Here is a 26,466-nt window from a genome sequence, read left to right as displayed (position 1 = left end):
GAGAGGGAGAGAGAGATAGAAACATCAATGATCAGAGAGAATCATTGATTGGCTGCCTCTCGCATGCCCCCTATTGGAGATCCAGCCCAAAACCTGGGGATGTACCGTTGAGCAGAATCAAACCCGGAACCCTTCAGTCCGCAGGCCGATGCTCTATCCACTGAGCCAAGCCAGCTAGGGCTCGGTTGCCTCTTATACCCACCCTGGCCAGGGATCAAACCTTGGTATTCGGTCTGATGGGGAATCGAGCTTGGAACCTTTTGGTGTACGGAGACAACACTTAACCAACTGAGCTACACTGCTGGGCCAGAGTCCCCACTCTTTCATGATGGCAGTGTGGGTGGGAGATGGAAAGGAAGGGCCCTAGAAAGCAGTTTGAAAGGTGCTCATGCTTCCTCTCTCAAAAATTCTACCAGGCTCTTTTCACATTTAAGAAAGAAAACATTGAGAGAACACAGAGCACCAAGGATTTGGAATCCAAAGTACTTTCTGTGCCTATGAACCATGACAAGCAGATTTTTGAGAACTAGACAAATATGAACTAAAGAGGTAGGAGTGGGGAAGTGTTGTATAAATGCTTAGGCCAGGGTAATCCTACTGGTTGCAGTGGGAAACAGATTATTAAACTATATACATACTAGAGGCTTGGTGCACGAAATTCGTGCATGGGTAAGGTCCCTAGGCCTGGACGGTAATCAAGGCAGTTCTGCAGGGCGACCAGCGGGGCGATCGGGGGTGGGGGTTCCCCGCTGGCTCCTGCCTTGGCTGGCCTGGTGCTGCCTGCTCACCGGCCCTGTCCCCTGCCCCCTGCTCCCCACCGTCGCGGCTGGTCGGGGTCTGTGGGCTGGGGGCAGCTCCTGCATTGAGCGTCTGCACCCTGGTGATCAGTACTTGTCATAGAGACTGGTCGTTCTGCCGGTTGGTTAATTTGCATGTTAGGCTTTTATTATATAGGATATAGACAGACAGAGAACTTTGGAATATATCTATACCTACAAAATGAAACTCACCTACCTAAGCAGGGTCTTTCTTAACTAGCCTTTTCCAACTTTTCTAGCTGTATTTCTTGCTGCAACCTGCCAGATACCCTGACTATTTACTAATCACTCGTTCAGTGGATATTTATTGAGCACCCAGGACATCTCAGGAAATAGGTAAATAAACAACTAAGAATATGGTGTGTTAATTAATTAATTCATATTGATTACTATAAAGGGGTTCTATAGAAAATAATCTCACAGGGTGATCTGATCATAAATTCCTAACTGGGCAGGCTAGAATGGGTAGTCACACCTCAGGCATATAACTTTTTATTTTTAAAACAATTTTTTTTTTAATTTTTATTTTTCGCTAAAAGTATTACAAAGGGTATTACATAAGTGTCCTTTTTTCCCCCCCGCCCTAAAACAATTTTTATTGACTTCAGAGAGAAACCTCAAGAGGGAGGGAGGGAGGGAGGGAGAGAGAGAGAGAGAGAGAAACATCGATCTGTTGGTGCTCCAACCTGGGATCAAACCTGCAACCTGGTATGTGGCCTGACTGGGAATCGAACCTGCCACCTTTCAATGTATGAATGACACTTCAACCAACTGAACCACACTGGCCTGGGAAGGCATATAACTTTTTTAGTAAAAGGCTTATCTTTGCCTTAAGCAAGGCCCATCCATTGTTTTTTGGGCATCCAAGATAACACACCTTTGCAATAAGGTTAACCACTCTAGGAAAGCAAATACTACTGTAATCTTGTTAACTATCCTGTAATCCAAGCCCTGCCTTGCTTTCTCCCACCTTTATGTAATCTTTCTTCCCTTCCCGCCTTCCCTTTATCTCAAATGCATTAACACACACACACACGCGCACGCACACACACACACACACACACACACACACACAAAATACAACAACACCTGCCAAACTGTCATTTTCCTGAGCATTTGAGATCTTGCTTCCTGGCAATTGTCATCAGTTTGGCTCAAATAAAATCTTATAAAAATTCTTTACAGGTTTGGATGTTTCTTACATTGACAATACTGTATATTCCAATGTGATGGCATGAGCACCCATAGAAAGTATTCTTCAGCTTTCCTTCTCCCTGCCCTTGAACCTGGTTTGCAGTTTTCCCCTTTCCTGGCTCTCTGAGCTGAGGCCCTTCTCTCCAGAGCAGTCTTTGGCCTTTTGTGATGGAGAACTGGGAGGAAACTGGGAGGCAGGAAGACAGGCCAATACAGGGGGATGGAGGCCAGGGCCCTAGGTTCTTTAAGGGCTGCAGTTTGTGAGAATGACTGAGAGATGGATGGGAAAGAAAGCAAAGTATTTTAAGGGAATGATTGGTGGTTCTGTATTCTATTCTGGGTGTAAAGAATTACAAATAAAGACTGTGCATAGTTTTATTTGTTTATTTAGAGAGTGAGGAAGGAGGGGGCGGGGGAGAGAGAGAGAGAGAGAGAGGTTGGTCAGTTGCCTCCCTCACATACCCCAACTGGGATCAAATGCACAACCTGGGTATGTGCCCTAACCGGGAATTGAAGTGGCCGCCTTTCTGTGCATGGGATGATGCTCAACCAACTGAGCAACACTGGCCAGCGCAAGACTATGAGTAGCTTTAAAAATTACCTTTTGGTTTCATAGAAGGCATCCTTTTGACTTATACAGCACTCTGGGGGCATGACTTTATATGCTTTGCACATACACTCACTGGGTAAATATTCATGGAGTGCCTTGCATATGCAGTCACCATGCAGGACTGAACAAGACAGACCTTGTCCCTGTCCTACTGAAGCTTAAAAATATGAAACAAACACATAAATATTGAATTACAAATTGTGATGTATTTTGAAGGAAAGAAAGGAGCACAGTGCCATGAGTATTAATTGGGGAACTGCTTTACACCTTTGGAATGTGTCCTGCTCTTCATACTTCAGGGTCTTTGTTCATACTTTTCATGCTGAAGTACTTTTTTGGATCGTGTATTCTATTGAAATCCGAATATTATACAGAAAAGCTTAAATGTTACCTTCTTTAGAATGCTTTGCCAGGCCCCCCATTTAGTCTGTCCTCTCCTGTGACATTGCTTGCAAGTCTTTTACGAAACCAAATTCATTCTGCCAAGTGCATACCTATTGTACAGTGTTCAATTGTCCCAGTTTGTCTGGACCAAAGATTTCCTGGGATGAGTTGGCCACCCTAACTGTTGATAAGTCTGTCCTCCCCATTATATCCAACAGTCCAGGAGGAAAGGGAAGCTTTTTAAAAAATATATATCTATCTCTATTCACATAAGGACTTGCACATAGAAATAGTGATATTAACAACAATAATTCATATTTGAGTATTGTCTACATTCCAGGCCCTGTGCTTAATGCCATACAACAACCAAATAAATGAAGTAGGTCATTTCTCCTTTCTATAAAAAAAAAAAAAAATTGAGCCCTACACAGTTTGGCTCAGTGGATAGAGTGTTGGACTGTGGACTGAAGGGTCCCAGGTTCAATTGCAGTCAAGGGCACATGCCTAGGTTGCGGGCTCAATCCCTGGTGGGGGACATGCAGGAGGTAGCCAATCAATGATTCTCTCTCACCATTGATGTTTCTCTCTCTCTCTCCCTCTCTGAAATCAATTATATATATATATATATATATATATATATATATATATATATATATTTAAAAAATTGAATCTAAGACAGTTAAGCCAGGATTTGAGAGGGTAGAATAAAAGAAGAAAACCTAATCCCCACTCATGCTTATCACTGCAGTTCTCAAACTTTTTGATCTCTAGATTCTTTTACATTCTTAAGAATTATTAAAGATCTCACCCCCATGCCCACCAAACTTTTATATGGGCTATCTACTGATAGTAACTATTAGAAATTAAAACTTAGAATTTAAAACATATTTGCTCATTATTTTACTTAAACATTAATGCACATTAACATTAATCATACATTTTATAAGTGAAAAATAACTATATTTTCCAAAACAAAAACATTTCAGTGGGAAAAGTGGCAAATATCTTTAATGTCTGACTCAATTAAAAAACCACTGGAGGAGCATTTGAGATCTGCCCCCTGGCATATGTCATCTGTTTGGTTCAAATAAACTCTTATAAACGTTTAAAAACAACAACAACCCAAACCACTGGATTCTCTCAAATCTGCTTCTACCGTTGAGTCTGTTACAATATATATCACGTAGCCTCTGGAAAACTCCACTGTACACTCGTGAGAGAAAGAAAGTGAAAAAGGCAAATAACCTCTTGGTATGATTATCAAAATTGTTTTGGCTTTGGAAACCCCTAGGGTCCCTGAACACTTTGGCAGGTGCTACTGTACTGTATTAAACAATAACGACTTTATGGCAGACCTCAGGGGAAGAGGTAATCTCTGGTTTGCGCGAACGTTGGGCTTTGATTTGTAGACATCCTAGGCTTTACCGGGGCACCAGCGAGAAGACAGGGAGGACAGCATGTCCCTCACCTCGACCAAACCTTATTCTGTGAGCTCTACCCGGGTTTACCCAAGAGTTTCCGACTTGGACTACAACTCCCAACAGATCTTGCGGCAGGGGGCGTGTGTCAGCAGTCGCGAGGTGCTTGTGTGATTTCGGCCGAGTGACGGAAGTGGAGGGGGCGTGCCTGTTCCGGTAGGCGCAGTGCCTCAATTGGAGGAACCGGGAAGATGGGGCGGAGCCAATGCTTGGAATAGCCAATGGTTTGCAGTTCGGCAGAGGGGGGCGTGGCGTGGCAGGGCTCACTTGCGGGCTGCGTGGGGCTCCCCGAACCCGAGAAAGCGGATTTGGGGGCCGGGACGACCCGGGTGGGAGATGGCGGCACGATGGAGCAGCGAGAACGTGGTGGTGGAGTTCCGCGACTCCCAGGTGAGCCGGGGGCCAAATGGAGCCTTCTGGGCATGCGCTCTCTCGGTTCCCCTCCCCCACGCTGCCTGGTCCGTCTCGGGGTTGGCGAGGCGGCTCCTCCAGCCGGTGTTGCGGAGATGAGCTAGCTAGAGGGTGACCGGGAGCTGTCAGACCTGAGAGTGCGAGCGGGCGGTTGGGGCAGGCACGAACACGGTTTTGGGGTTACTCGCGGGGGTACGGGGAGTGGGGTCTGCCTTGGGACGCCGAAGCGCAGAGATTGCGCACAAGTGAGTGACGAGGGGTGGCTCCCCAAGGCCAGGGTGGTGAGCTAGGTGTTTGCTCCTCGAGGCTGGGGGCCGCGCTTAGTGACTTTGGGCAAGTCGCAGAACTCTGAGCTTCAGCAATGGAACTTAACCCACCTCACAGGATTTTGGGGTGGAATTCATTTTTAAAAAAACCGGAATGCAAAGTGCCTGTTTCAGTGCCTAAGCTTTTAAGTGGTTGCTGATGCTCGAATAGTGGAAAATCCCGTATAGTGAGTGAATAGGAGTGTGCGTTGCACGTATTGCCTGGGTTGAACCCAGTTCAGTCCCTAGCCTGTCATCACCCTCTGCGCACTGGTTATTCTCACCTGTGAGAAAGTGTGAATCGTATCTACCTAATAGGGTTGGCATGAGAATTTGGAGGTCATACAGTTAGAATGTGTGGCACAGTGACAGGCACAAGGTAAGCCTCAAAGAACGTTAGCCCTTACTAGGGATTTTTACCATTTTTCTATTTCCTGTCTTCCATATGCCAGGCTGTGCTGTCATTAATTCATGAAAGAACCACACATGATACATAGATGTTATCCCCTTTTTCCAAATGGGGAAGCTGATCCTGGTTTGACTGATCCTGTGACTTAACTAAGGCCTAACATTATGTGGCCACATTGGGATTTGAACTCAGGTATCTGGCCCCGGAACTCTTGTTGGCCTCATTACACTACCCTGCATACTGTATGAGCCTATCATACAGTTGTTCCTCAATAAATATCATACCCACCCACCCCTCCCCTAGCACGTAGGACTGTGTCTGGGTGATATTCACATACTAGGGGCCCAGTAAACAAATTCGTGCACCTTGAAAGGAACTGTGGGCCATAAGGCTGTGGTGAGCACAGGGGCAGGTCTTGGCCCATTCTTCATGCTCCTGCCTGGCCCCTTCCCGCCATGGCCCCCAGTCCCCTGCCTGCTGGCAGCCCCGCTCCCGCCACTGCTGCTCCCACACGCTGATGGTGCAGAGCGATTGGGGCCGGTGCCAGCAGTGGGTGTGAGCAGGGCCGGCTCAGGCAGCAGGTGCGAGTGCCGGGTGGGACTGCAGCACACGGGAGAAAAGAATTTTCAGTAACCACCAGAGGCTCACCCTGATGACAGCGACTGGCACCCCGCCTTGGTCTGGCGTCTCTGCTCACCTGCTCCACCATCCTGCCACGGCTGACACCCGCCATGTTCCACGCGTGCCCCCTGGTGGTCAGTGCACGTCATAGTGACCAGTTGTTTGGTTGTTCCGCCATTCAATCTATTTGCATATTAGGGTTTTATATATATAGATTTCTGTAATACCTTTTGTGTGCCGGGCTTTCAAGTCACTCATTTATTGAGCAAGGATTTATTGAGCTCTTGTGGCCAGGTGCACACTGTGCCTGGCACCGTGTTGATACTCAGGTGATTTATTCTGAAGGGAAAATGGATTGTAACAAGGGGTGATATGGTTTCTTCTTTCTAAGACCCCATCCCATTTTTCCATGAAGACAATTTCTGAAGGAGCCACCCACCAATTTGCTCTTTGGTGCTCTCTGATGCATAGTTCCCATGGAGAATTTGAGTAGCCGCATCCTGATGAAAGGATCCTGAACCACTTAGCACTGTCAGCATGGTGTCTGCTCTCCCAAGGGAGGTGCCAGACTCGGAAAAAACCATATTCCTGTTATCCATATTGTTAATTGCTTTCACTGGGGACTAAGAGCAAAATCATGTGTGGTACCTGCTAATTTGGAAGCTGCTAATCTGTAAACCCTTTAATTCTCAGAGAAACCCAGGCAGTCTCACCCCTACTTCTCTATAGAAATGTAATTGAAGAGACCTACAGAGAGAGAATGCTGACACATATATTAGGATGCTATGAAGTAGTATCAAATAATTAATCCGAAACAGCCATTGTCAAAGTAAGAAGAGGAAGTTAATTGGGTAATTTAACTACCTTGTGGGAGTTTCTGTTCTTTCTGATTTTTCTATTCAGTTGGAAGGGTACAGCTTAGCAGGACTTAGCATGGTTTTGTGGTTGAATCTGGTGCTAATTAGGACCCATTTCATGAACTATTTCATTAATGTAGAAACAAAAAGTTGAAACTCTTAATATTGTCTTTCGGAAAAGAAGCCCAAACAATAAACTTTTTAAAATCCCTCCTCTTTAAAAAATCATTAAAAAATTAAAGCTGTTAGGTTTTTCAGTGAAAAACCCCAGCCGGAAAGGTGAAGCTCTTTAACAGCTTATGCAGGCATCATCCACTTTGTAAAACAGTGCCTTGAGATGTTACTGTCACCAGTGAATAGTGAAGAACTGTGCTACTTGGCAGCTACTCTGAAGTGGTCCCTGGAATCAATGAATGTTAGCACTATAAGAAAATTTAGATATAATCTTCTAGGGCAACACCATCCAGTGATGATGGAAATGTAGCCATTGAACACCTGCAATGAGGCTAGTGTAACTGAGATACTGTATTTTTAATTAAATTTTCATTAATTGCCATTTAAATAACCACTTGTGACTATTGGCTATGGTATTGGAAAGTGTAGTGGAGATTGGATAGTTTCCACTCTCAAAGAGAGGTAAGGTGGCGGAATGTTAACAGGTCTCTAACTCAATAGTAAAAATAAATTTAAAAAAATACTACAGGATATGATTATTGTATGATGATAGGAACTTTGGACTCAAAGAACTCAACTCCCTGCTGAATGGCTCTACTTCAGCATCTGTGAGATAGCTCAAACTCAGGATGTCCAAAGTCGTTCGACATACTCTAGGACTTCTCTCCTTGCACCCCAGCGTTTTTCCCCTCATCTAATACATCCTCCAAATAGCTAGATTGACTTCTAAGAATCCAGGTTTATTGAGGTATAATTAATGTACAATAAAATTTACCTCCCGTGTGTACAATTTGATGAGTTTTGACAAATGTATGAAGTCCTGTAGCTACTCTAATTAAAATATAGAACATTTATATTACTCTAAAAAACTCCCTCATGCCCCTTTGTAGCCAGCCTCCTTTCCTCACTCCCATCCTCTGGTAGCTTGGTGAGGTGACATCTGTAACAAATGGAACATACAGTGTGTTACCTTTTTTTAATCCTCATCCGAGGATATTTTTCCATTGATTTTTAGAGAGAGTGGAAGGGAGGGGGAAAGACAGAGAGAGAGAGAGAGAAACATCGATTGGTTGCATCCCGCATGCACCCCAATCAGGGTCTGGGACGGAGCCTGCAACCGAGGTACATGCCCTTGACCGGAATCGAACCCGGAACCCTTCAGTCCTGGGGTCACGCTCTATCCACTGAGCCAAACTGGCCAGGGCCAGTGTGTTACCTTTTGAGTATGGCTTCTTTTACTTAATCTAGTGCAGGGGTCCTCAAACTACGGCCCGCGGGCCACATGCAAATACAAATATTGTATTTGTTCCCGTTTTGTTTTTTTACTTCAAAATAAGATATGTGCAGTGTGCATAGGAATTTGTTCATAGTTTTTTTTTTAAACTATAGTCCGGCCCTCCAACGGTCTGAGGGACAGTGAACTGGCCCCCTGTTTAAAAAGTTTGAGGACCTCTGATCTAGTGCTTTTGAGATTTACTCATGTTTTGAACATATTATTTAGTCTCTTCCTTTTTATTGCCCAGTAGTATTCCAGTGTATAGATAGATCATAATTTGTGTTTTCCAGTTTTTGGCAATTATGATTAAAGCTATGATAAATATCAAGGTGATTTTTGTCCTTTTTTTTTCCTTTAAGATAATTTTTAAAAACCATATTTTATACACACACACACACACACACACACACACACAAATATATTTGTTGTTGTTGATGACTTTTAGAGAGAGAGGAAGGGAGGGAGGGGGAGAGGGAGAGGGTTGGAGGCCCCATCTTTCTTTCATACCTTTAATCTGTAAATTACACAGTAGAGTTCTGAAATGACATCTCATTTCACTGCTGTCTTTCCAGTAGGGCTTTTTTCTGCTCATGACTCTAGTGGAATGAAGGATGCATAATAAACACTTTTAGCCTCCAGCGAGAGCACTCTGGCTTCTTGTCCCCAATATTACCTATGACATATTTCATGAGGGTGTTTGAGTGGGAGAAACCCATTAATGAGACCAGTGAGAGTGAGGAAGAGAATTTCTGGTGATTTGTGAGTGTAGCAGCAGCATGTGGACTCTCTCTTGATGGTTTCTAGAAGTAACTTAGAGCATTAAATAACTAAACAGTGGCACAAACTGATTCAGATAATGCCCTGAAAATGCAGCAGGAGTTGAACTTGTCCAAATAAGAGAATTTAGGGCTGTAGCTGCCATGATTAAAAACAGCCTCATGCTTTAGCCTGAATGCAGCAATTTTTTAAAATGTTTTTATTGAGAGAGAGGAAGGGAGAGGGAGAGAGAGATAGGAACATCAATGAGAGAAACATCATTCATCTGCTTCCTGTATGCCCCCTACTAGGGATGAGCTTAAGACTCCGGCATGTGCCCTGGCTAGGAATCAGACAGGTGACCTCTTGGTGTGTGGGAGACACTTAACCAACTGAGCCACACTGACCAGGCCTGAATGCAGCCAAATGATTGGGTGTGGTCTCTTGGGAATTAGACATTGGATCCTGAAAAGATGATGCTTCCTAGGAATTGGGAGACCTGGGAAGGAGAAAGTAGTGAAAATGGTACTAGAAACCACAGGTTAAGTGGAAACTGGGTATCACAACAACAATATGACTGTGGATTCAGTAGGGCTGGTGTTTGACTATTACCATTGCCATTCAGCTTAGAGGAGGGTCTGTGCCCTTTGCAAAGGCATGGGTTGTGTGTGTGTGTGTGTGTGTGATGATGATGATGATGATGATGATGATGATGATGATGTTCCAGGTCAGGTTTTGCTTGGAAGGGGCTCTGAGTAGCTCTCTTTGCTCCAAGTTAGTCAGATTCTCCAAGGGTTCTACGACTTCTGTCTCCTCAATTTAGAATATGCCAGTATTGGTTGTGAGTAGTCCCGGTGTTGAAGGAACAGACAACAACTGCCCTATTGTGGAAGGTGAATGTGAGATTTGGATAAAAACTAGAAAGGGATAAAACCTGGGGAATGCATTAGCCATGGGAAGAGGAAGAACCCACGGTGAATGACTACCTGCCTGTCTTCTCCAACCTGAGCTGGCTTTGCTAGCAGAACTAAGTCTGTTTTCTCTCTCACAGGCAACGGCAATGTCTGTGGACTGTCTCGGGCAGCATGCAGTGCTTTCTGGGTGAGTGAGCTTGCTGTTTGTCTGCCATGACTTCTGGGAACAGATAGAAAATTAAGAGGTTTCTGGGAAATTAGAAAATACTCTTATATTTAAGGGTTACGATCATAGGGTTTAGTTCTGCTATGCTATTGACCTCAGGGGGACTGGTAGGGATTATTTGCAGTTATTTTGGTCTCTGCTCTAACAGGTAAGCAATAAAATTCCTTTGAAATTTTAGTGACTGGTCTTGGAATTGCAGTTCTCTGTTTACTGCACGGACTCTTCAGAAGGATGCCAGCTGGTATAGTTTAACAGGTAGTTACTAGGATTGAGGGGATCCTGGTTCTCGTTTGGCAGTGCCATTGATTATGGCATTTCAGTTGCCTCCCTGGACTTGGTTTTCTTGTGAAGGAATTGGATTTCATCATGAATAAATTGAACTACCTTATTTCTACAGTGTCTTCTGGTGCAAAAAAATTTTTTTTTAAAATTTTTATTGATTTCAGAGATGAAGGGACAGGGAAAGAGAGATAGAAACATCAATGAGAAGAGAATCATTGATCTCCTGCACCCCTCACACTGGGGATTGAGCCCGCAACCCGGGCTAGTGCCCTTGACCGGAATCGAACCCGGGACCCTTCAGTTTGCAGGCCAATGCTCTATCCACTGAGCCAAACCAGCTAGCCCAATTGTCTTCCATGAGCTAAACTTGACCTTTCTTTTTCCTCCAAAGTTAGAGTTAAACTTTTCCCAGGTAAGAGCTGCCTTTCTTATAGATATACTAGAGGCCTGATGTACGAAATCCGTGCAAGAGTAGGCCTTCCTTCCCCCGGCTGCCAGCACTGGTTTCCCTTTGGCACCCAGGACCTGGGCTTCCCTTGCAGCCCTGGCTTCGTCCGGAAGGTGGTCCGGAAAGAGTTCCGGTCTAATTAGCATATTATGCTTTTATTATTATATATGGATTCTTATTTTAATGGGTCTTTAAAGGGGAATGAAGATAAATGCGTATGTTTATCTTCTGTCCTGTATTTGCTTTGGAATGTCTCTGAACTCCCCTGTTGACAGGCACCTCATATGTTTAGTTCTTAGCCTTTTCCTGTTTTTTGTTCTAATGGTAAGATGCCAGCTGGCCAGAGGTTCTAGATCTTTGTTCTGCAGCAACTTTTTAGAAGTTTCAGAAGTTCTGTGAATTTGTGTCCTACCTATGCATTCCTTCTTTTCCCTTAACTATCCCTCTTAGGGTTTCTGCTAGTTTTCCATGACATTTTAACTTTCCATTTCCTATCTTTTCTGAATAGGGACTATTAATCTTTTTCTTCATTTTTTTTTTTTAAATAGATTTTATTGATTTTTTACAGAGAGGAAGGGAGAAGGATAGAGAGTTAGAAACATCGATGAGAGAGAACCACCGATCAGCTGCCTCCTGCACACCCCCTACTGGGGATGTGCCCGCAACCAAGGTACATGCCCTTGACTGGAATCGAACCTGGGACCCTCCAGTCCGCAGGCCGACGCTCTATCCACTGAGCCAAACCAGCTAGGGCAAATCTTTTTCTTCATTTTTGAGCCCACCTATATTCATTGATATCCAGGAGCTTGGAGTGCTAACAATGAATTGATAGCTGATGGCTGCTGAAATGTTAATTTACACACCAAAAAAAAGGAAAAATAAGTGAACACAGGATATCCCTGTTCTCATTTCATTTATATTGATTGGTACCTTGAACATTATTGACACTTAATATGTTATTTTCATTATTTTTTGTTGTTATTTTCCTCCAGATAGATTTCATTTAGTTTCCCTTTCAGGTAGATGACTTGTAAGGGAAATTGAGATTTTTCTACAGGATATTTGGCTAAGTGATAAGTGATGTGTTTAATTTAACACGCATTTGTTAAAGCATGGTAAACACTGCGCCTTAGTGATTCTGGGCATATCAAGATATTCGAGACTCGGTCCATACTCCAAACACTTAGTTGGTTCAGGATGAGAGCCTTAACAGTAGTAGTTCTGCAACAGAGATAAAGGCTGCAGTCAAAATGCAAACCACATATTGGGAGTAATGTAGAAGCAGTGACTGTCCGCGCTGGGGCATTGGGAAAGGCTGGGAGAGGGGCAGGGTTGGAGCTGAGAGTGGTGGGAAGAGGTCAGACTTTCATGGATGTGGTGGGAAAGACGATCTCTAGAGGAAGACTCACAGGGATGCTCCTGCTTGTCTAACAGCCACCTTAGTTACTCCTGCACTTGCTTGCCTTTCAGAGTAGATAAATGGTCAAAATACCTGGGTTTTTTTGGGCACTGCTCGCAAATCATATGTAATTCTAAATGTGCTTTTCTACCTTAATGCTAATGCTGTTATAGTGTCATCATGATATGTTGTTCTCCTAGCCGCCGGTTCCTATACATCGTTAATCTAGATGCCCCTTTCGAAGGTCACCGAAAGATCTCTCGCCAGAGCAAGTGGGACATTGGCACTGTGCAGTGGAATCCTCATGACAGCTTTGCACACTACTTCGCAGCTTCGGTGAGTTTATTTAAGGACTATATGACATGTGTGGTCTGGGGCTGAAAGGGGTATGTCTTATGTAGGGAAGAGAATGTAACCCTCATTTCTCAGGCAGAAAAGAGGTGTGGGTGGTTCTAAAAGGAAGATAGAGGTTATGTATATGAAAGGTTTTATTGGTACGATAGGTGTCAGACTTTGTATTTCTAAGGATTGAATCCAGATTTGCAAGGGAAACAGGTAGATGGCCTCCATTTATTTGTGTGATCAGAACCTGTTTTCATTAGCAGCAATGTCACTAGCCAGTGACGCTGAAACCCGTTTTGAGGGGGAACTAGTGAGCTCAGCTGTGGTTGACCTTCAGTGCTTTCAGAGGGATCAGAAGATTCCGTATGCCCTTCACTCAAAGGAAGGAGTTCTTCCTTTTTTTTTTCTTTTTTTAAAATTGATTTCAGAGAGAAGAAGGGAGAGGGAGAGAGATAGAAACATCAATGCTGAGAGAGAATCATTGATCAGCTGCCTCTTTCACAACCCCTACCGGGGATTGAGCCTGCAACCCGGACATGTGCCCTGACCAGGAATCGAACCGTGACCTCCTGGTTCATAGGTTGATGCTCAACCACTGAGCCACACCACTTGGGCTCACTTCTTTTTAGTATATATCTAGGAGTGGAATGGCAGGGTCATGTGGTAAGTCTGTGTTTAACTTTTTGAGGGACTATGAAACTGTTTTCTACAGTGGCTGAACTGTTCTACAGTCCCACCAGCAGTGCATAATGGTTCCATTTATCCACATTGTCACCAAAAGTAGTTACTTCCTGTTGTATTTAAATTAAAAAATTTAGCCATTCTAGTTAGTGTACTAGGTAAAGTGGTACCTCACTGTGGGTTTGATTTGCATTTCCCTAATGACTAATGATGTTGAGCATCTTTTCATGGGCCTGTTGTCCATTTGTATATCTTTTTTTGGAGAAATGTTTATTCAAGTTTTTTGCCCATTTTTGCATTGGGTTGTTTGTCTTTTTGCTTTTGAATTGTAATAGTTCTTTTTTAAAAATATTTTTCTTGATTTTGAGAGAGAGAGGAAGGGAGAGGGAGAGAGAAAAAGAAACATCGATTGGCTGCCTCCTGCACGCCCCCTACCGGGATCAAGCCCGCAACCCAGGCATGTGCGCTGACCAGGAATCGAACTGGCGACCTTTTGGTGCATGGGATGATACTCAATTAAGCCACACTGGCCAGGGCTGTAATAATTCTTTATATACTTTTGACTCTAGACCAGGGGTGGGCAAACTTTTTGACTCGAGGGCCACAATGGGTTCTTAAACTGGACCGGAGGGCCGGAACAAAAGCATGGATGGAGTGTTTGTGTGAACTAATATAAATTCAAAGTAAACATCATTACATAAAAGGGTACGGTCTTTTTTTTTTTTAAGTTTTATTCATTTCAAACGGGCCGGATGTGGCCCGCGGGCCGTAGTTTGCCCACGGCTGCTCTAGACCCTCATCAGATATATGATTTGCAAATATTTACTGTACTTCCGCAGATTCTTTTCACTTTCTTTTGAAAAAAAATTTTATTGATTGATTCTAGAGAGAGATAGTGAGAGAGAGACATTGATTGTTGTTCCACTTATTTATGCATTTATTGGTTGACTCCCATATGTGCCCCAACTGGGGATAGAACCTGCAATCCTGGCACATTGGGACAACGCTCCAACCAACTGAGCTACCTGGCCAGGGCCTTTTCATTTTCTTGATAATGTCCTTTGATACATAAAAGTTTTAATGAAGTTCAATTTATTGATTTTTTTTTTTTTGAGCATCAGTTGATTAAGCCTCAGTTTCCTCATCTATATGAGACATGGGTGATGACACCCAGTGTATAGTGTGGTGAGAAAGACCAGAGGACTCGTCTGTTAATGTTCCTAGTTCATTGAGCAGACACTTTGGAAATGTCAGGGAATATTGTAAGATGAAGGGAATTTCTTTTCACTCTTAGTCCCATTGGAAGCTATTTTGAATCCTAATCTTTTCACAGGAATCTTACCGATTTAGAATTGGAATCAGGCATTTCAGTATAAAAATCTTGAAATGTTATCCATCTGTATGACTCTGAACTAAAATGAAAAGCAGTCATCTATATATTATTAAACAGCCTATTAGTAACCTTTATTCACTATCAGTGTGTTTCATAAACTCATGATAGTTTACGAGCCTTTGCCGGTTTGTTGTGTTTTTAAGTGAAATATAGTTTGATCAAAGCTTTTTTCTTCTTCTTTTTTCCTGTTGTAACTATTGTTTCTATTGGCCCATTTTTCTGTGTCGTTCTGTGTAAGTCTTTAAGAAATTTGAGCCCTAGCCGCTTTGGCTCAGTGGATAGAGCGTTGGCCTGCGGACCAAAAGGGTCCCGGGTTTGATTCCGGTCAAGAGTATGTACCTTGGTTGCAAGTCCCTCCCCGGCCCAGTTCCTGGTCAGGGCTCCTACAGGAGGCAACCAATCGATGTGTTTCTCTCACATCAATGTTTCTCTCTGTCTTTCCCTTTCCTTTCCACTTTCTGTAAAAAAAAAAAAAAACAATGGAAAAAATATCCTCGGGTAAGGATTAAAAAATCCTATGTAATAAAGAGCTAATATGCTAATTAGACCAAACAGCAGAACGACCATCCGGATGACCTTCTGGACGAAGCTGGGGCTGCGAAGGTCAACCCAGGCTGTGAGGGCTGGCCGAGGCTGCGAGGGGCTGTGAAGGCCAAGCCCCTTGCATGAATTTCATGCATCGGGCCTCTAGTATAATAATAATAAATAAAGAAATTTGATATAGGCCTGTTTTAAGGAGTCTTGTGTAATTTTGCCTTCTCCGACACCCTTTTGATGGTGTTTCTGTTCTTTTTCTTGTGCATCTGTGTTTTTAAAGCATGGTAGGTTGACTCTAGGCACTTGATAATGCGAGAGTGAGCTAAAAATATCTGGTGTGCCAGCAGTGGAGAGAAATGAGTGTGTGACCTTCAGAATAGGGAGGAGGTTCCTCTAGTGGTCTGGGGCCATGTCCAGTACCCTTAACTCACATGCTCAGTCTGTAGGATCTTTGCCATGCAAGTTGGTTTTGACATGGCTTCCCTTTCTTGGCCTTAAGCAGATTGGGGTGAGAGCATATATTCTGATGCCTTCTTTCCCTCTTTCTTTTCAGAGTAACCAACGGGTCGACCTCTATAAGTGGAAAGACGGCTGTGGGGAAGTTGGCACAACCTTACAGGGCCATACTCGTGTAATCAGGTAGGCACCAGCCCTCTGCAGCTCCCTAGGGAGAGAGATGAAAACACCCACCTCCTCCCACAGCTTGATTCTCTGTGTTGCGTTGGCCCTGGGTGGCTGTTAGATCGTTAGCTTGTACTGAGGTGGTGACTTTCACAGTGGAAAACACTGGTATTTAGGAACCAGCATTCATGTGGTATTAACCCTGATCCCAGAAAATACTTAGACAGGTACAGAGTAAGGATTAGAGCTGACTTTAACGCAGGAGGGAGAAGTTATGCCATAATCCCTCAGGTCATGGTCGGCGGTGGCCAGGAATAGAGACATCCGGGAGCAGCCTGTGCCCTTTCTCCAGCAGCTGTGAGTCACCACATAGAGCTCCTGCCTCGCAGTCCATCGTCCGGACATGCAGTTCCCTTCCACTGATGGCCTTCCAGTGGCCTCTGGAGTGTCCCCTGAGCCACCCTTCCCTGGGTCCCTGTTTCTGGGTGGAGAAAGCTTGTTCTGGGAAGTAGCAGCAGGGAGGGCAGGGGTGGTGAAATGGACTTGGAAGTGATAGGAAAGGCTAGACCCCTGCCTCTGCTAACTGTTCACGTAGTAACCGCCTTTCTAGACGTGAGGGCACGAGTAGGGGACCAGAGGCCTGCTGGTAACATGGCAGCTTGCCACTGCTAAGGGACGTTGGGTTTACTCACTGTCCCTGTAGTGGAGTCTGATTCAAAAATGAAAAGTCAAAAATTTTCCTTGTTTTATCTGTACAGTCTGTGCCTGCATGTGTGCGTGTGTGCATGTGTGTTTTAAGTTGAAATACTCCATTTCTGTTCCGGAGCACTTGTAAGATAGCTGGAGATGACAGGGAAGGACCTCAATGTTTCTTTCCGAGCTCAGTTAAGTCTTGTTCCTTCCCAAAGAACGTTGGAGATTCCCAGCCTAAACCGTGTTAAGAGGCCCATTAACAGTGACTTTCAAAACCACCAGAGACTAAATCTGCCACTGCTTTGGAACCAGATTCTGAATTTTTTCTCTCTTTGTTATTCTGTGTTCCCAGCGACTTGGACTGGGCAGTGTTTGAACCGGATCTCCTCGTGACCAGCTCTGTGGACACCTACATCTACATTTGGGATATCAAGTAAGAACAATGAAGAGGCATAGCCCGTGGTTGTGGCATGATTTGGTAGCTTCATTTTAGAGATCAGGCATCTTAGTTTGGTGCCCCCTAGAAGGCAGACCCTGAGACAGGGATACTGTGCAGATACATTATTTAAGAGTTGAAAGAAGTGCGGTAGGGGATGGAGAAGAGACAGGATGGGGAAGGCCACCTGTGTACCACTGTGAACTGGTGAGGCTCAGTCTTACCGGGGCTGCTAGGTGCTAGTGTAAAACTCCCTCCTCAGCGGCATCCCACCCCGAGGGCTAAGGAAGCGGGGGTGCTGTTCTCTGTCAGTCATTGGTTGTCCCCAGGGGCCTTACTTCTCTGCACTCAGTCCTGTCACAGTGGTTTGCAAAATGGTCTTCAGCAGCTAGGGAGATTTTGTGGCATTTGGAAGTCAGGCTGAAGTTTACTGAAGTGGCAAGTGATGGCGGGGGAAGTTTGATGGGCACAGACACACAGCTGCTACTGCAGGCAGTGCTACAAGACACATCTGCTCAGCTCTTTACTTGCTCTTTGGGAGGCTTCAGTTCCCCATCTGTGAGGGTGGCTGAGAGCCATCTGGTAGAGATACTCTTCATGGGGTAAAGAGCACCCGGCCCAGGCCTGACGCCTTGTAAGTTCTTTTTTTTAATATATATTTTTCAATTACTTTCTTCGAGGAATGGTGTGTGTGTGTGAGAAAGGAGGAGGAGGAGGAGGAGGAGGAGGAGAAGAGAAAGAAACATTGATGGGTTGCCTCCCACACATGCCCTGACTGGGGATCGAACCCTCAACCTGGGTATGTCCTGACTGAGGATTGAACCCTCAACCTGGGTATGTGCCCTGATGCTCCAACCAACTGAGCCACACTGGCCAGAGCACTTTGTAAGTTCTTTTTTTTTTTTTTTAAGTTTATTGTTGAAAGTATTACAGATGTCCTCTTCCCCCACCCACCCCATTGACCTCCTCCACCCTGGATCCCTGCCCATCCCCCCCAAGGCCTTCACCACATTATTGTGTAAGTTCTTAATAAATGTCACTTCCCTCTCCCTTTGTAAAGCCAAGTTCTCTTTACCATAACAGAGGTGACTAACTAGTGGGTATAGTCTGTAGAGTCCCGGAGATGGTCCACATTTTGCCCTCCCCAGGCTGCTCTGCTCCCAAATGGCAGTGGCTTTGTGACATTTTACATTGAAAGGTGGACTGTACAATGCAGTGTGCAGATGATGTTAGGTTGAGTTGTACACTTGAAACCTATATGGTTTTGTGAACCAATGTCACCCCCATAAATTCAATTAAAAAAAAAGAGAGCTTCAATCACCTTGAAGCGCTAACCTGCAGGGAATGCCGGTGACGTCAGCCGTACATACCCTTGCTCCCTAAGAATCCCTTTCACTGGTCAGACCTGTCATATCGCAATACGTGGCCTGTCTTCTACCTTTTGTGACTGACTTATTTCACTTAGCGTAATGTCCTCAAGGTTGATCCATGTTGCAGCATGTGACAGACTCTCCTTCCTTTTTAAGGCCTGATAATATCCCACTGTAGGTATATATCACATTTATCCACTGATCAGTCGATGGACACTTGGGTTGCTTCCACCTCTTGGCTATCGTGAACACCCAGAGTAGTTTTTTACTTTACCTTTGAGATGCTTTGGTAAGGTTCTTGCAGAGTTACCCCTCCATGACTGTCCCCTTGTTCCATTAGGAGAAATGACACCAGGAAGGTATTCTTTTGGCTTTTTCTGCTCCTGCATTGGGGTCACCCAGGCCATGCTGTGCTCTTTTTTGTGTGTGTTTTGTTGTTGTTGTTAATCCTCACTGGAGGATATTTTCCCATTGATTTTTAGAGGGAGTGGAAGGGAGGGGGAGAGACAGAGAGAAACATCAGGGTGAGAGAGACACATTGATTGGTTGCCTCCCCCATGTGCCCTGACCAGGGCCAGGGATCAAGCCTGCAACCAAGGTATGTGTCCTTGATCGAAATCGATCCCAGGACCCTTCATCCGCAGGCTGACGCTGAGCCGAACCAGCTAGGGCTCTTTATGTTCTTTTTTTTTTTTTTTTTTAACATTTTTTAAAATTGATTTTTTACAGAGAGGAAGGGAGAGAGAGAGTTAGAAACATCGATCAGCTGCCTCCTGCACACTCCCCACTGGGGATGTGCCCGCAACCAAGGTACATGCCCTTGACCGGAATCGAACCTGGGACCCTTGAGTCCGCAGGCCAACGCTGTATCCACTGAGCCAAACCGGTTAGGGCTCTTTATGTTCTTTTTTAAGGCTCTCACATTCCCACTGATCTCCAAGTACCTACTGAAAGGAAAGTGAAGAAATATGTGCAGAGGGTGAAAAGCACCAGGTGGGTGGTGGCATATGAATTGGGCATTTGATTTCTGACTTTTGTATTTCAGAGACACAAGGAAGCCTACCATTGCACTGTCTGCTGTAGGTGAGTGTATATTCCCTCTGTTTGTCTTTATTCTATTCCTTCCATTCTTTCTCTCACACTGACTGTCCACACCCCATGTTTTGTTGTGGCTAGGTGGAATTTTAAGGCCCATATTGCAAGGGACTTGCTTCAGGTTGCTCTTAGAATTTAGTCAGGACTATTGAGTTGTAGTCAGCAACTTATTTCAGAATGCAAGGACAGGAACTAAATTGATTTGTTTTTAAACTTTTTATTGCGGAAAATTTTAAATGTGTATAAAAATAGCATAAAGTGAAGTACCTTGTGTTCATCCAACAACCACAATTGTCAACATACTGCCAGTCTTATTTCATCTTTACCTCTACCCACTGTCCCACCGCCCACCCTATCCTCTTTGGGATTATTTTGAAACAAATCCCAGGTATTCTTTCATTTCATCAACAAATATTTCATTAAGTATTTTTTACAAGAAAAGAATCCTTTAAAAAACAATTATATACTGTCAACATACCTAAAAATATTAAAAATAGCTTTTTATTATCATCATACACTTAAGCAGTATTCAAATTTCCCCAGCAGTCTGTCTGTCTCTCTTTCTCCTTTTTTTTTTTTTTTTACAATTATTTGAATCAGAATCCAAGTAAAGTCCATACTTCAAATGGTTGATATACTTCTTATCTTTATTAATTGGTAGGGTTCTTCTCCTTTTCCTTTTTTGGTTTGTATTTCTTTTCCTGCAGTTTGTTTATTGAAGAAACCAGGCTGTTTGTCCTGTGGTTTCCCCACATTCTAGGATGATGCTGATTGTGTCCCCATGGTTTCATTTAATATGGAGGCACTGCGTCTTTGAAATCTGATCTATCTGTTTTCATTGCTCAGTTGGAATGAACTATTGTTGGGATTCTGCACTAGGCTCTTGTGGAGGGTTCCCACCAGTTCCTGAGAGTCGAACTGGGGTGTAGAACTGGTAAACCTTACTCACAGGGATGGAGCCTAATCATCAGGATTATCTTTTGGCATCAAGTACCTGTCACGAGGAGATGGAGCAGGCTCTTCTTACTCATTCTCTAGCTAATACGCTTTCTTACAAAAAAACTGGGTCTTCACCACTTATTCTTAGGTGACTTAAGATGCCCTGTGTCTCAAGAAAAAAAACAAAAACAAAAAATACCCTCACCAAAACCAAGCAAGGATAACTCTGGGCCTTATCTCTATTTCCTGTTAGATTCTAAGTCCTTGCTTTTCTCCAGACTTCTTGGATCAGGTTGCTCTTCAAAGCCCTGGATCTACTATGGTATCCCCAATAATAAAAACCCACCCAAAGGGAGAGATGTCAAAGCAGAAATATCATGTGTTATCTGAGCAAGAACAAAAAGAGGTGGGAAGGAGGGCCATTGTTTGGTTCTGGTTTAACTTAACTCGATTATTTTTAAGAGTCAGCTTCATTTCTGCTGTGCCCCAGTTTTTCCCATTTCTCAACCTCTTCTGCCATCTTACAGTGTGCTGCCTCTCTTAAGTAGTAGCTCTTTTGTGGTTGTTCTTTGTGTTTGCAGAGTGGGGAAGGCCTGAGTCCACACAGTGCCTGGGTGTTCCCTTTCCCTGACTCAGTGCAGGGCCAGTGGCCGTGTCTAACCACTGATGGGGTGGTGGAGGGGGGTACACACAACCCTCTGAGGGCAGAATTGGGCAACACTGGAGCTTATTTTTCATCAGCTTTGTTTTGCTAACACTGTCCGTCCAAAAAAGAAAAGGAAAGAAGGGAGGGAGGGAGGGAGGGAGGGAGGGAGGAAGGAAGGAAGGAAAGAAAGGAAGAAAGAAAGGAAGAAAGAAAGAAAAAGAAGGGAAGGAGCAGGCATTGAGGTTTGGAGTACAATCCTGGTCATTGAGGTGATGAAGAGCCAGGTTGTGTGATGAGTCAGTTACCAACCAGCAGATCCACGTTCAATGTCTGCTCTCTAAGAAACTGCTCAGAGCAGTAACCTGTAGATGCTGCTGATGCTGCTCAGAGGTAACCTGTAGATTTTCCCCCTTGAGTGAAGTTATCAGGTGACTCTGATCCTGTTCCCATGTGTTATTTAATTCATTTATTATTTGGCTTTATTTTCTCTTTATGGTGGAGTTGGTGCATGTATAGAAACTTGAAGGATTCTGTGCTTATTTTAACCAGAGCTCATTATCCAGCTCCCCTGGGTATGCTGTCCTTTGATTCCAAAGGTGTTGAGGTCAGCAGCTTTCTACCCTGATTTTTCTTTGCAGCGGGTGCCTCACAGGTCAAATGGAATAAAAAAAATGCTAATTGCCTTGCCACCAGCCACGACGGGGATGTACGGATATGGGACAAGCGGGTGAGTAATCTCTCTTTTTCCCCCAGTTGGCCTTTAATCCCTCCCAGGGGGTAAGACGAGGATGTTGTGAGTAGGCTTGTCTGAGAGTCTAGCGTGCCTGTGCAGTGTGGTAAATTGCCATTTTCAGATCACAGTACCAGATGATCTTTTGCTTCCTGATCAAACTGGCGTTGAAGGAAGGTAGGGAAGTGAGGCATATGATCAGTGGTTAAGACAATGAACTTGGTCTCTGAAGTTAGAGTCCCATTTTGCTGTCTCCTAAGTATGATATCAGATGAGTCACTGAACGTCTCCAAGCCTCCATTTCCTTATCTTTAAAGTAAAGTTGATAATAATAGTGAGTGTATCATTGAGGAGGTCAATCCTGGGAGACCCAACACTATTCTAAGATGGTCAACTGCCCCAGATTGTAAAGCAAAAACTGTTTGTTCTGGGACATGTAAATGACTGAGATGCGGGGTACTCAGTTGCACAAATCTTCCCTTAGGCCTAGCTATCTCCTTAGGCCTAAAAGAGCCTACAGACCATATATTCTCCCTTCAACAGCTCCTGTAACTGACAAGCAGGAAGCGGTGTGGGGTCCTTGACTGCTGTTGTAATGGAAAGAATGTAGGACGTTTGGTATGTTGACATGAGGGACAGTAATGATGCAGGGAGAGGGCCTCCCCGGTATCTAACTGCCAGAGGATTGGGCAATAACGCTCCTGTAAGATCTGGAGTCTAAACACCACTTCCTCCTCTGTGAAGCCCGAGGCTGGAGATCCTCAGCCTTTGGGGGAGCACCTACTTTGAGTTTTCCTGAAACTTGTCAGGGTCTGTCCCAACTCTGGTGTTGCCTGGAAAGTCTCAGTTTTGCTTCTGGCTGCTCTGTTCCCTTCCCTCTTAGCAGGGAGTAAGGTCTTATAGTTGCAGAGCGGAGAGGGAATGAAGCAGAGATTGGGGGTCTGCTGGATTGGCTGCCAGGACTGCTGGGGAAGTCATGTGCTGGCTGCAGCTTTCAGCCTTAGTAGCTCTTAGGGGGAAGGAGATTTTATAAATAGAGGTTGGACAGGTGTATCTTCCGTATGTTTTTGTCTCTGTCCCTTTAGTCCAGTCTGGTAGTAGTCATTCTTCCACCCTCTTTATTTCTTAAAGTGGTGACTGGGTTTATTCTTTCTGTCACTAGCATAGCATTTAAATATAGTGAATAGTTTAAATGAAATGTGTGGTTAAGTTAATTGTAGTGCATCCCTATTTGCTATAGAATGCTTTCAGTCATAGGCAAAAGAAACACTTCGGTATTTAGCCAGGAACTCTGCCAAAACAGTACCTGTGTTCCTTATCTTTTTTTTTTTTTTAAGTAAAGAATTATTAGGTCATCTGGAAAACCAGATGGGCTGAGCCCCAAATGGCACCAGCCTGTGTGCCTTATCTTGAAGTACATACAGCCAAACTGTTCCTTCCTAGTCTTTTGATTGGTCCACTAATAACCCTGACTTCCCCCAGCAAGCCTTTTATCTATTTGGTTTAAGGGGTTTTAACTTTATTTTTGGCTATTAATAACTGAAGACTTCTGCTGAGATGGATTGTAAAGCTGGTTGGTTTTATTTCTCTGGCACTTCTAGTGTCAGAGCAGCACTGATGGCAGCCAGCCTCAGAGGCTTAAAAAAGTGCAGTATCAGTGGTGATGTTGGAGTGTATTATCAGTGTGACGGATAATACTTACGTTTACTAAGCATTTCTGGTGCACAGGCATTGTTCTAAGAACTTTATGTGTATTGGTTTATTTCTCTTTTTAATTAGCCTTTAAAGTAGGTACTATTGTGATCCCTGTTCTGCAGATGAGTAAATGTAGGCACAGTTTGTTACTAGGATTTTAACCCAGGGAGGCTAGTTCTGGAGACTGTACTAATACATGCTCTTTAGAGCAAGTATAGAAAGAAAATAATCATTCATAGTCCTATTACCCAGAGACAAATGCTAACATTTTGATATTTTATTTTCTTCTGCATTTTTCATGGTTTATCATATCATATATGTAGTTATATATACTTTTTTCATTTAATATTACATTTTCCTCATGTTATAATCTCTACGTATAATTATTTTAGAAATATTTATTTATTAAAGTTTGTTGTTAATCCTCACTGAAGGATATTTTTCTATTGATTTTTAGAGATAGTGGAAGGGAGTAGGAGAGACAGAAACATTGATGTGAGAGAGACACATCGATTGGTTGCCTCCCATATGTGCCTGACTGGGAATTAAACCCACAACCTAGGTATGTGCCCTGACCAGAAATTGAACCCCCAGGCTTTTGGTGTACAGGATGCTGCTGCAAGAAACTGACTCCCCCAGCCAGCACTCTAAGTATAACTTAAAAAAAAATGTTTTTATTGCTTTCGGAGAGAGGGAGGGAGAGATAGAAACATCAGTGATGAGAGAGGATCATCAATTGGCTGCCTCCTGCATGCTCCCCACAAGGAATCGAACCCCCCAACCCAGGCATGTGCTTTGACCAGGAATCGAACCTCGACCTCCCGGTTCATAGGCCCACACCCAACCACTGAGCAACACCGGCCAGGCTCTAAGTATAACTTTTAATGGCTGCTTCATATTGTATCAGAAAACTGTACTAGAATTGATTTAAAAATTTTAATCATTCCCCATTACTATTTGTATTGTTTCTGGTTTTCTGGTGTTCCATGAAATTCCAAGATGAACATCTTTTGTATCTAAAGCTTTCTGTGAATTTGGAATATTCCCTTGAAAGGAAAATTTTAAGTCTCTTGATAAAATCTGTCAAATCCCCCTCCCCCCAAAGGTTTTGGTATTTTATATATACACCAGCAGTGATAAATGCAGACTCTGCATTGAGTATTATTTATAGGTATCTTTTAATTTGATAGCTTAAACATATTTTAATGTATTGTTTGAGGTTTCCTTTTGAGCTTGTTCATTTTTATATGCTTATTAATTGTGTATTGTTTTCTTTTGTGATGTGTGTTCATTCTTTTTTGGGGTCTTGGTCACATTAATATTGGAAGTTTTCAGGATTGACATTGGATCTGTTTGGACATCACAGCCCCTCTTCTTGGGTGATCCTGAGGAAGGGGAGCAAGAATTGCAGACCACAATACTAATGGGGAAAGGCCCCCACTATCTCGTATTCTTCATGAAAGCCTGTCAGGGGCTGGAGCGGAAAGAGATTAGGCTCCCAGAGCCATATACAGAGCATGGGAGAAGGAGAGCAGGATAAGTGTTGTTGTTGGTTGTAAACCAAACAAAGTGGTTTCTTAAAGATAGAGACCGTATCTAGCATTTTTGTATCCCCGCTCATCACCCTGTAGACTATGTGGTAGACTCGAGTTTTTTCTAAATAGACAATCAATGTGCTGGTCTTTTGCAGAAACCTAGTACAGCAGTGGAATATCTAGCAGCCCATCTGTCCAAAATCCACGGCCTGGACTGGCACCCAGACAGCGAGCACATTCTTGCTACCTCCAGTCAAGACAATTCTGTCAAGGTGAGTGGTACCCCAGTGGGGAAGCTGGAGAGCTGTGTTTGGGAGGCATCAGTTTGTGTTTATGAGGAAACACTTTCTTCTGAAGGAAAGCTACAGTATGTTGGCGCAGTCTGTGTGTTTCAGGGGTGCATGTGCTTGTTGGGGAGCTGAGCAAGTAAACCTGGTTATATAGACCAGTAGGAGTGATATAGTAAAATATCTATATATATAAAAGCCCAGCGACCAGAATGGTGGAATGACCAAAACGACCGGTGGCTATGACGCGCAGTGGGGCAGCCAACCAGCCCGATTGAACCCCCCACCTCCTGGCCGGCCCCACTCCCAATTGGCCCCCAACGCCCCAATCGGAGGCAGGGCCACCCAGCCAACTGCCCGCAGCCCCTCCCCCTGACTGGCCCTGCCCTCAGTCAGCCCCCAACACCCCAGTTGGGGCGGGGCGAGCTGGCAACCGCCTGCGGCCCCTCCCCCCCCGCCGGCCTGGCTTGATGAGCCCCCATTGGGGCGGGCTGGCCAGACCCCACCCATGCACCAATTCTAGCACCGGGCCTCTAGTATCTGATGACTCCTGGACTTTGTTCCTTTCCCCTTGTGAAAGGAAGTCAGAAAAAAAGCATTTAGAAAGGAAAAGAAGTTTACTGACAAAGAAGTTGTCAGGAAGTCGGATTTCAGAAGGACTGGCTCAGCAAAGAAAAAGCACAACAGACATATAAGGAAAGGAGAAAAGCCCACAGAATTGTTAAGGTTACCAAGTTTACCATTAGTCTATCTGGGGTGGAAAAGCAGCAGAAGTCAGGAATAGAGTTGTTTTATTAGAGATTCTTTAGCTTACAAGAAATGCTCAAGGTTCATGTGTTTTGGTGACTCTATTATTTTTGGTTTATCTCAGAGTGTAGTGTTTCTTATTGTTTGTTTTTCTTCT

General features: G+C 44.0%; 1 protein-coding gene across 14 annotated transcripts in view; it reads left to right on the top strand.

The window, feature by feature from the left end:
* Nucleotides 1–4,738: 4,738 nt before the first annotated feature.
* WDR59 (WD repeat domain 59) overlaps nt 4,739–26,466 on the top strand; it is a 67,278-nt gene continuing 45,550 nt past the window's right edge. For all 14 annotated transcript variants that reach the window (XR_002829886.1, XR_002829888.1, XR_002829887.1 and 11 more), the window contains exons 1-8: nt 4,739–4,874; nt 10,345–10,394; nt 12,763–12,898; nt 16,069–16,154; nt 17,182–17,262; nt 19,681–19,718; nt 21,954–22,042; nt 25,431–25,547. Coding sequence is in view for 11 of the 14 variants with exons in the window: in XM_023756082.1 (XP_023611850.1) it covers nt 4,821–4,874; nt 10,345–10,394; nt 12,763–12,898; nt 16,069–16,154; nt 17,182–17,262; nt 19,681–19,718; nt 21,954–22,042; nt 25,431–25,547 (651 nt within the window). In the remaining 3 variants the exon portion in view is untranslated. The remainder of the gene's footprint in view (nt 4,875–10,344; nt 10,395–12,762; nt 12,899–16,068; nt 16,155–17,181; nt 17,263–19,680; nt 19,719–21,953; nt 22,043–25,430; nt 25,548–26,466) is intronic.

This window comes from Myotis lucifugus, unplaced genomic scaffold (assembly GCF_000147115.1).
Source record: "Myotis lucifugus unplaced genomic scaffold, Myoluc2.0 scaffold_88, whole genome shotgun sequence".
Taxonomy (NCBI): Eukaryota; Metazoa; Chordata; class Mammalia; order Chiroptera; family Vespertilionidae; genus Myotis; species Myotis lucifugus.
The sequence above is the reverse complement of the archived record's forward strand: the minus strand, read 5'-3'. Positions and strand labels throughout refer to the sequence as shown.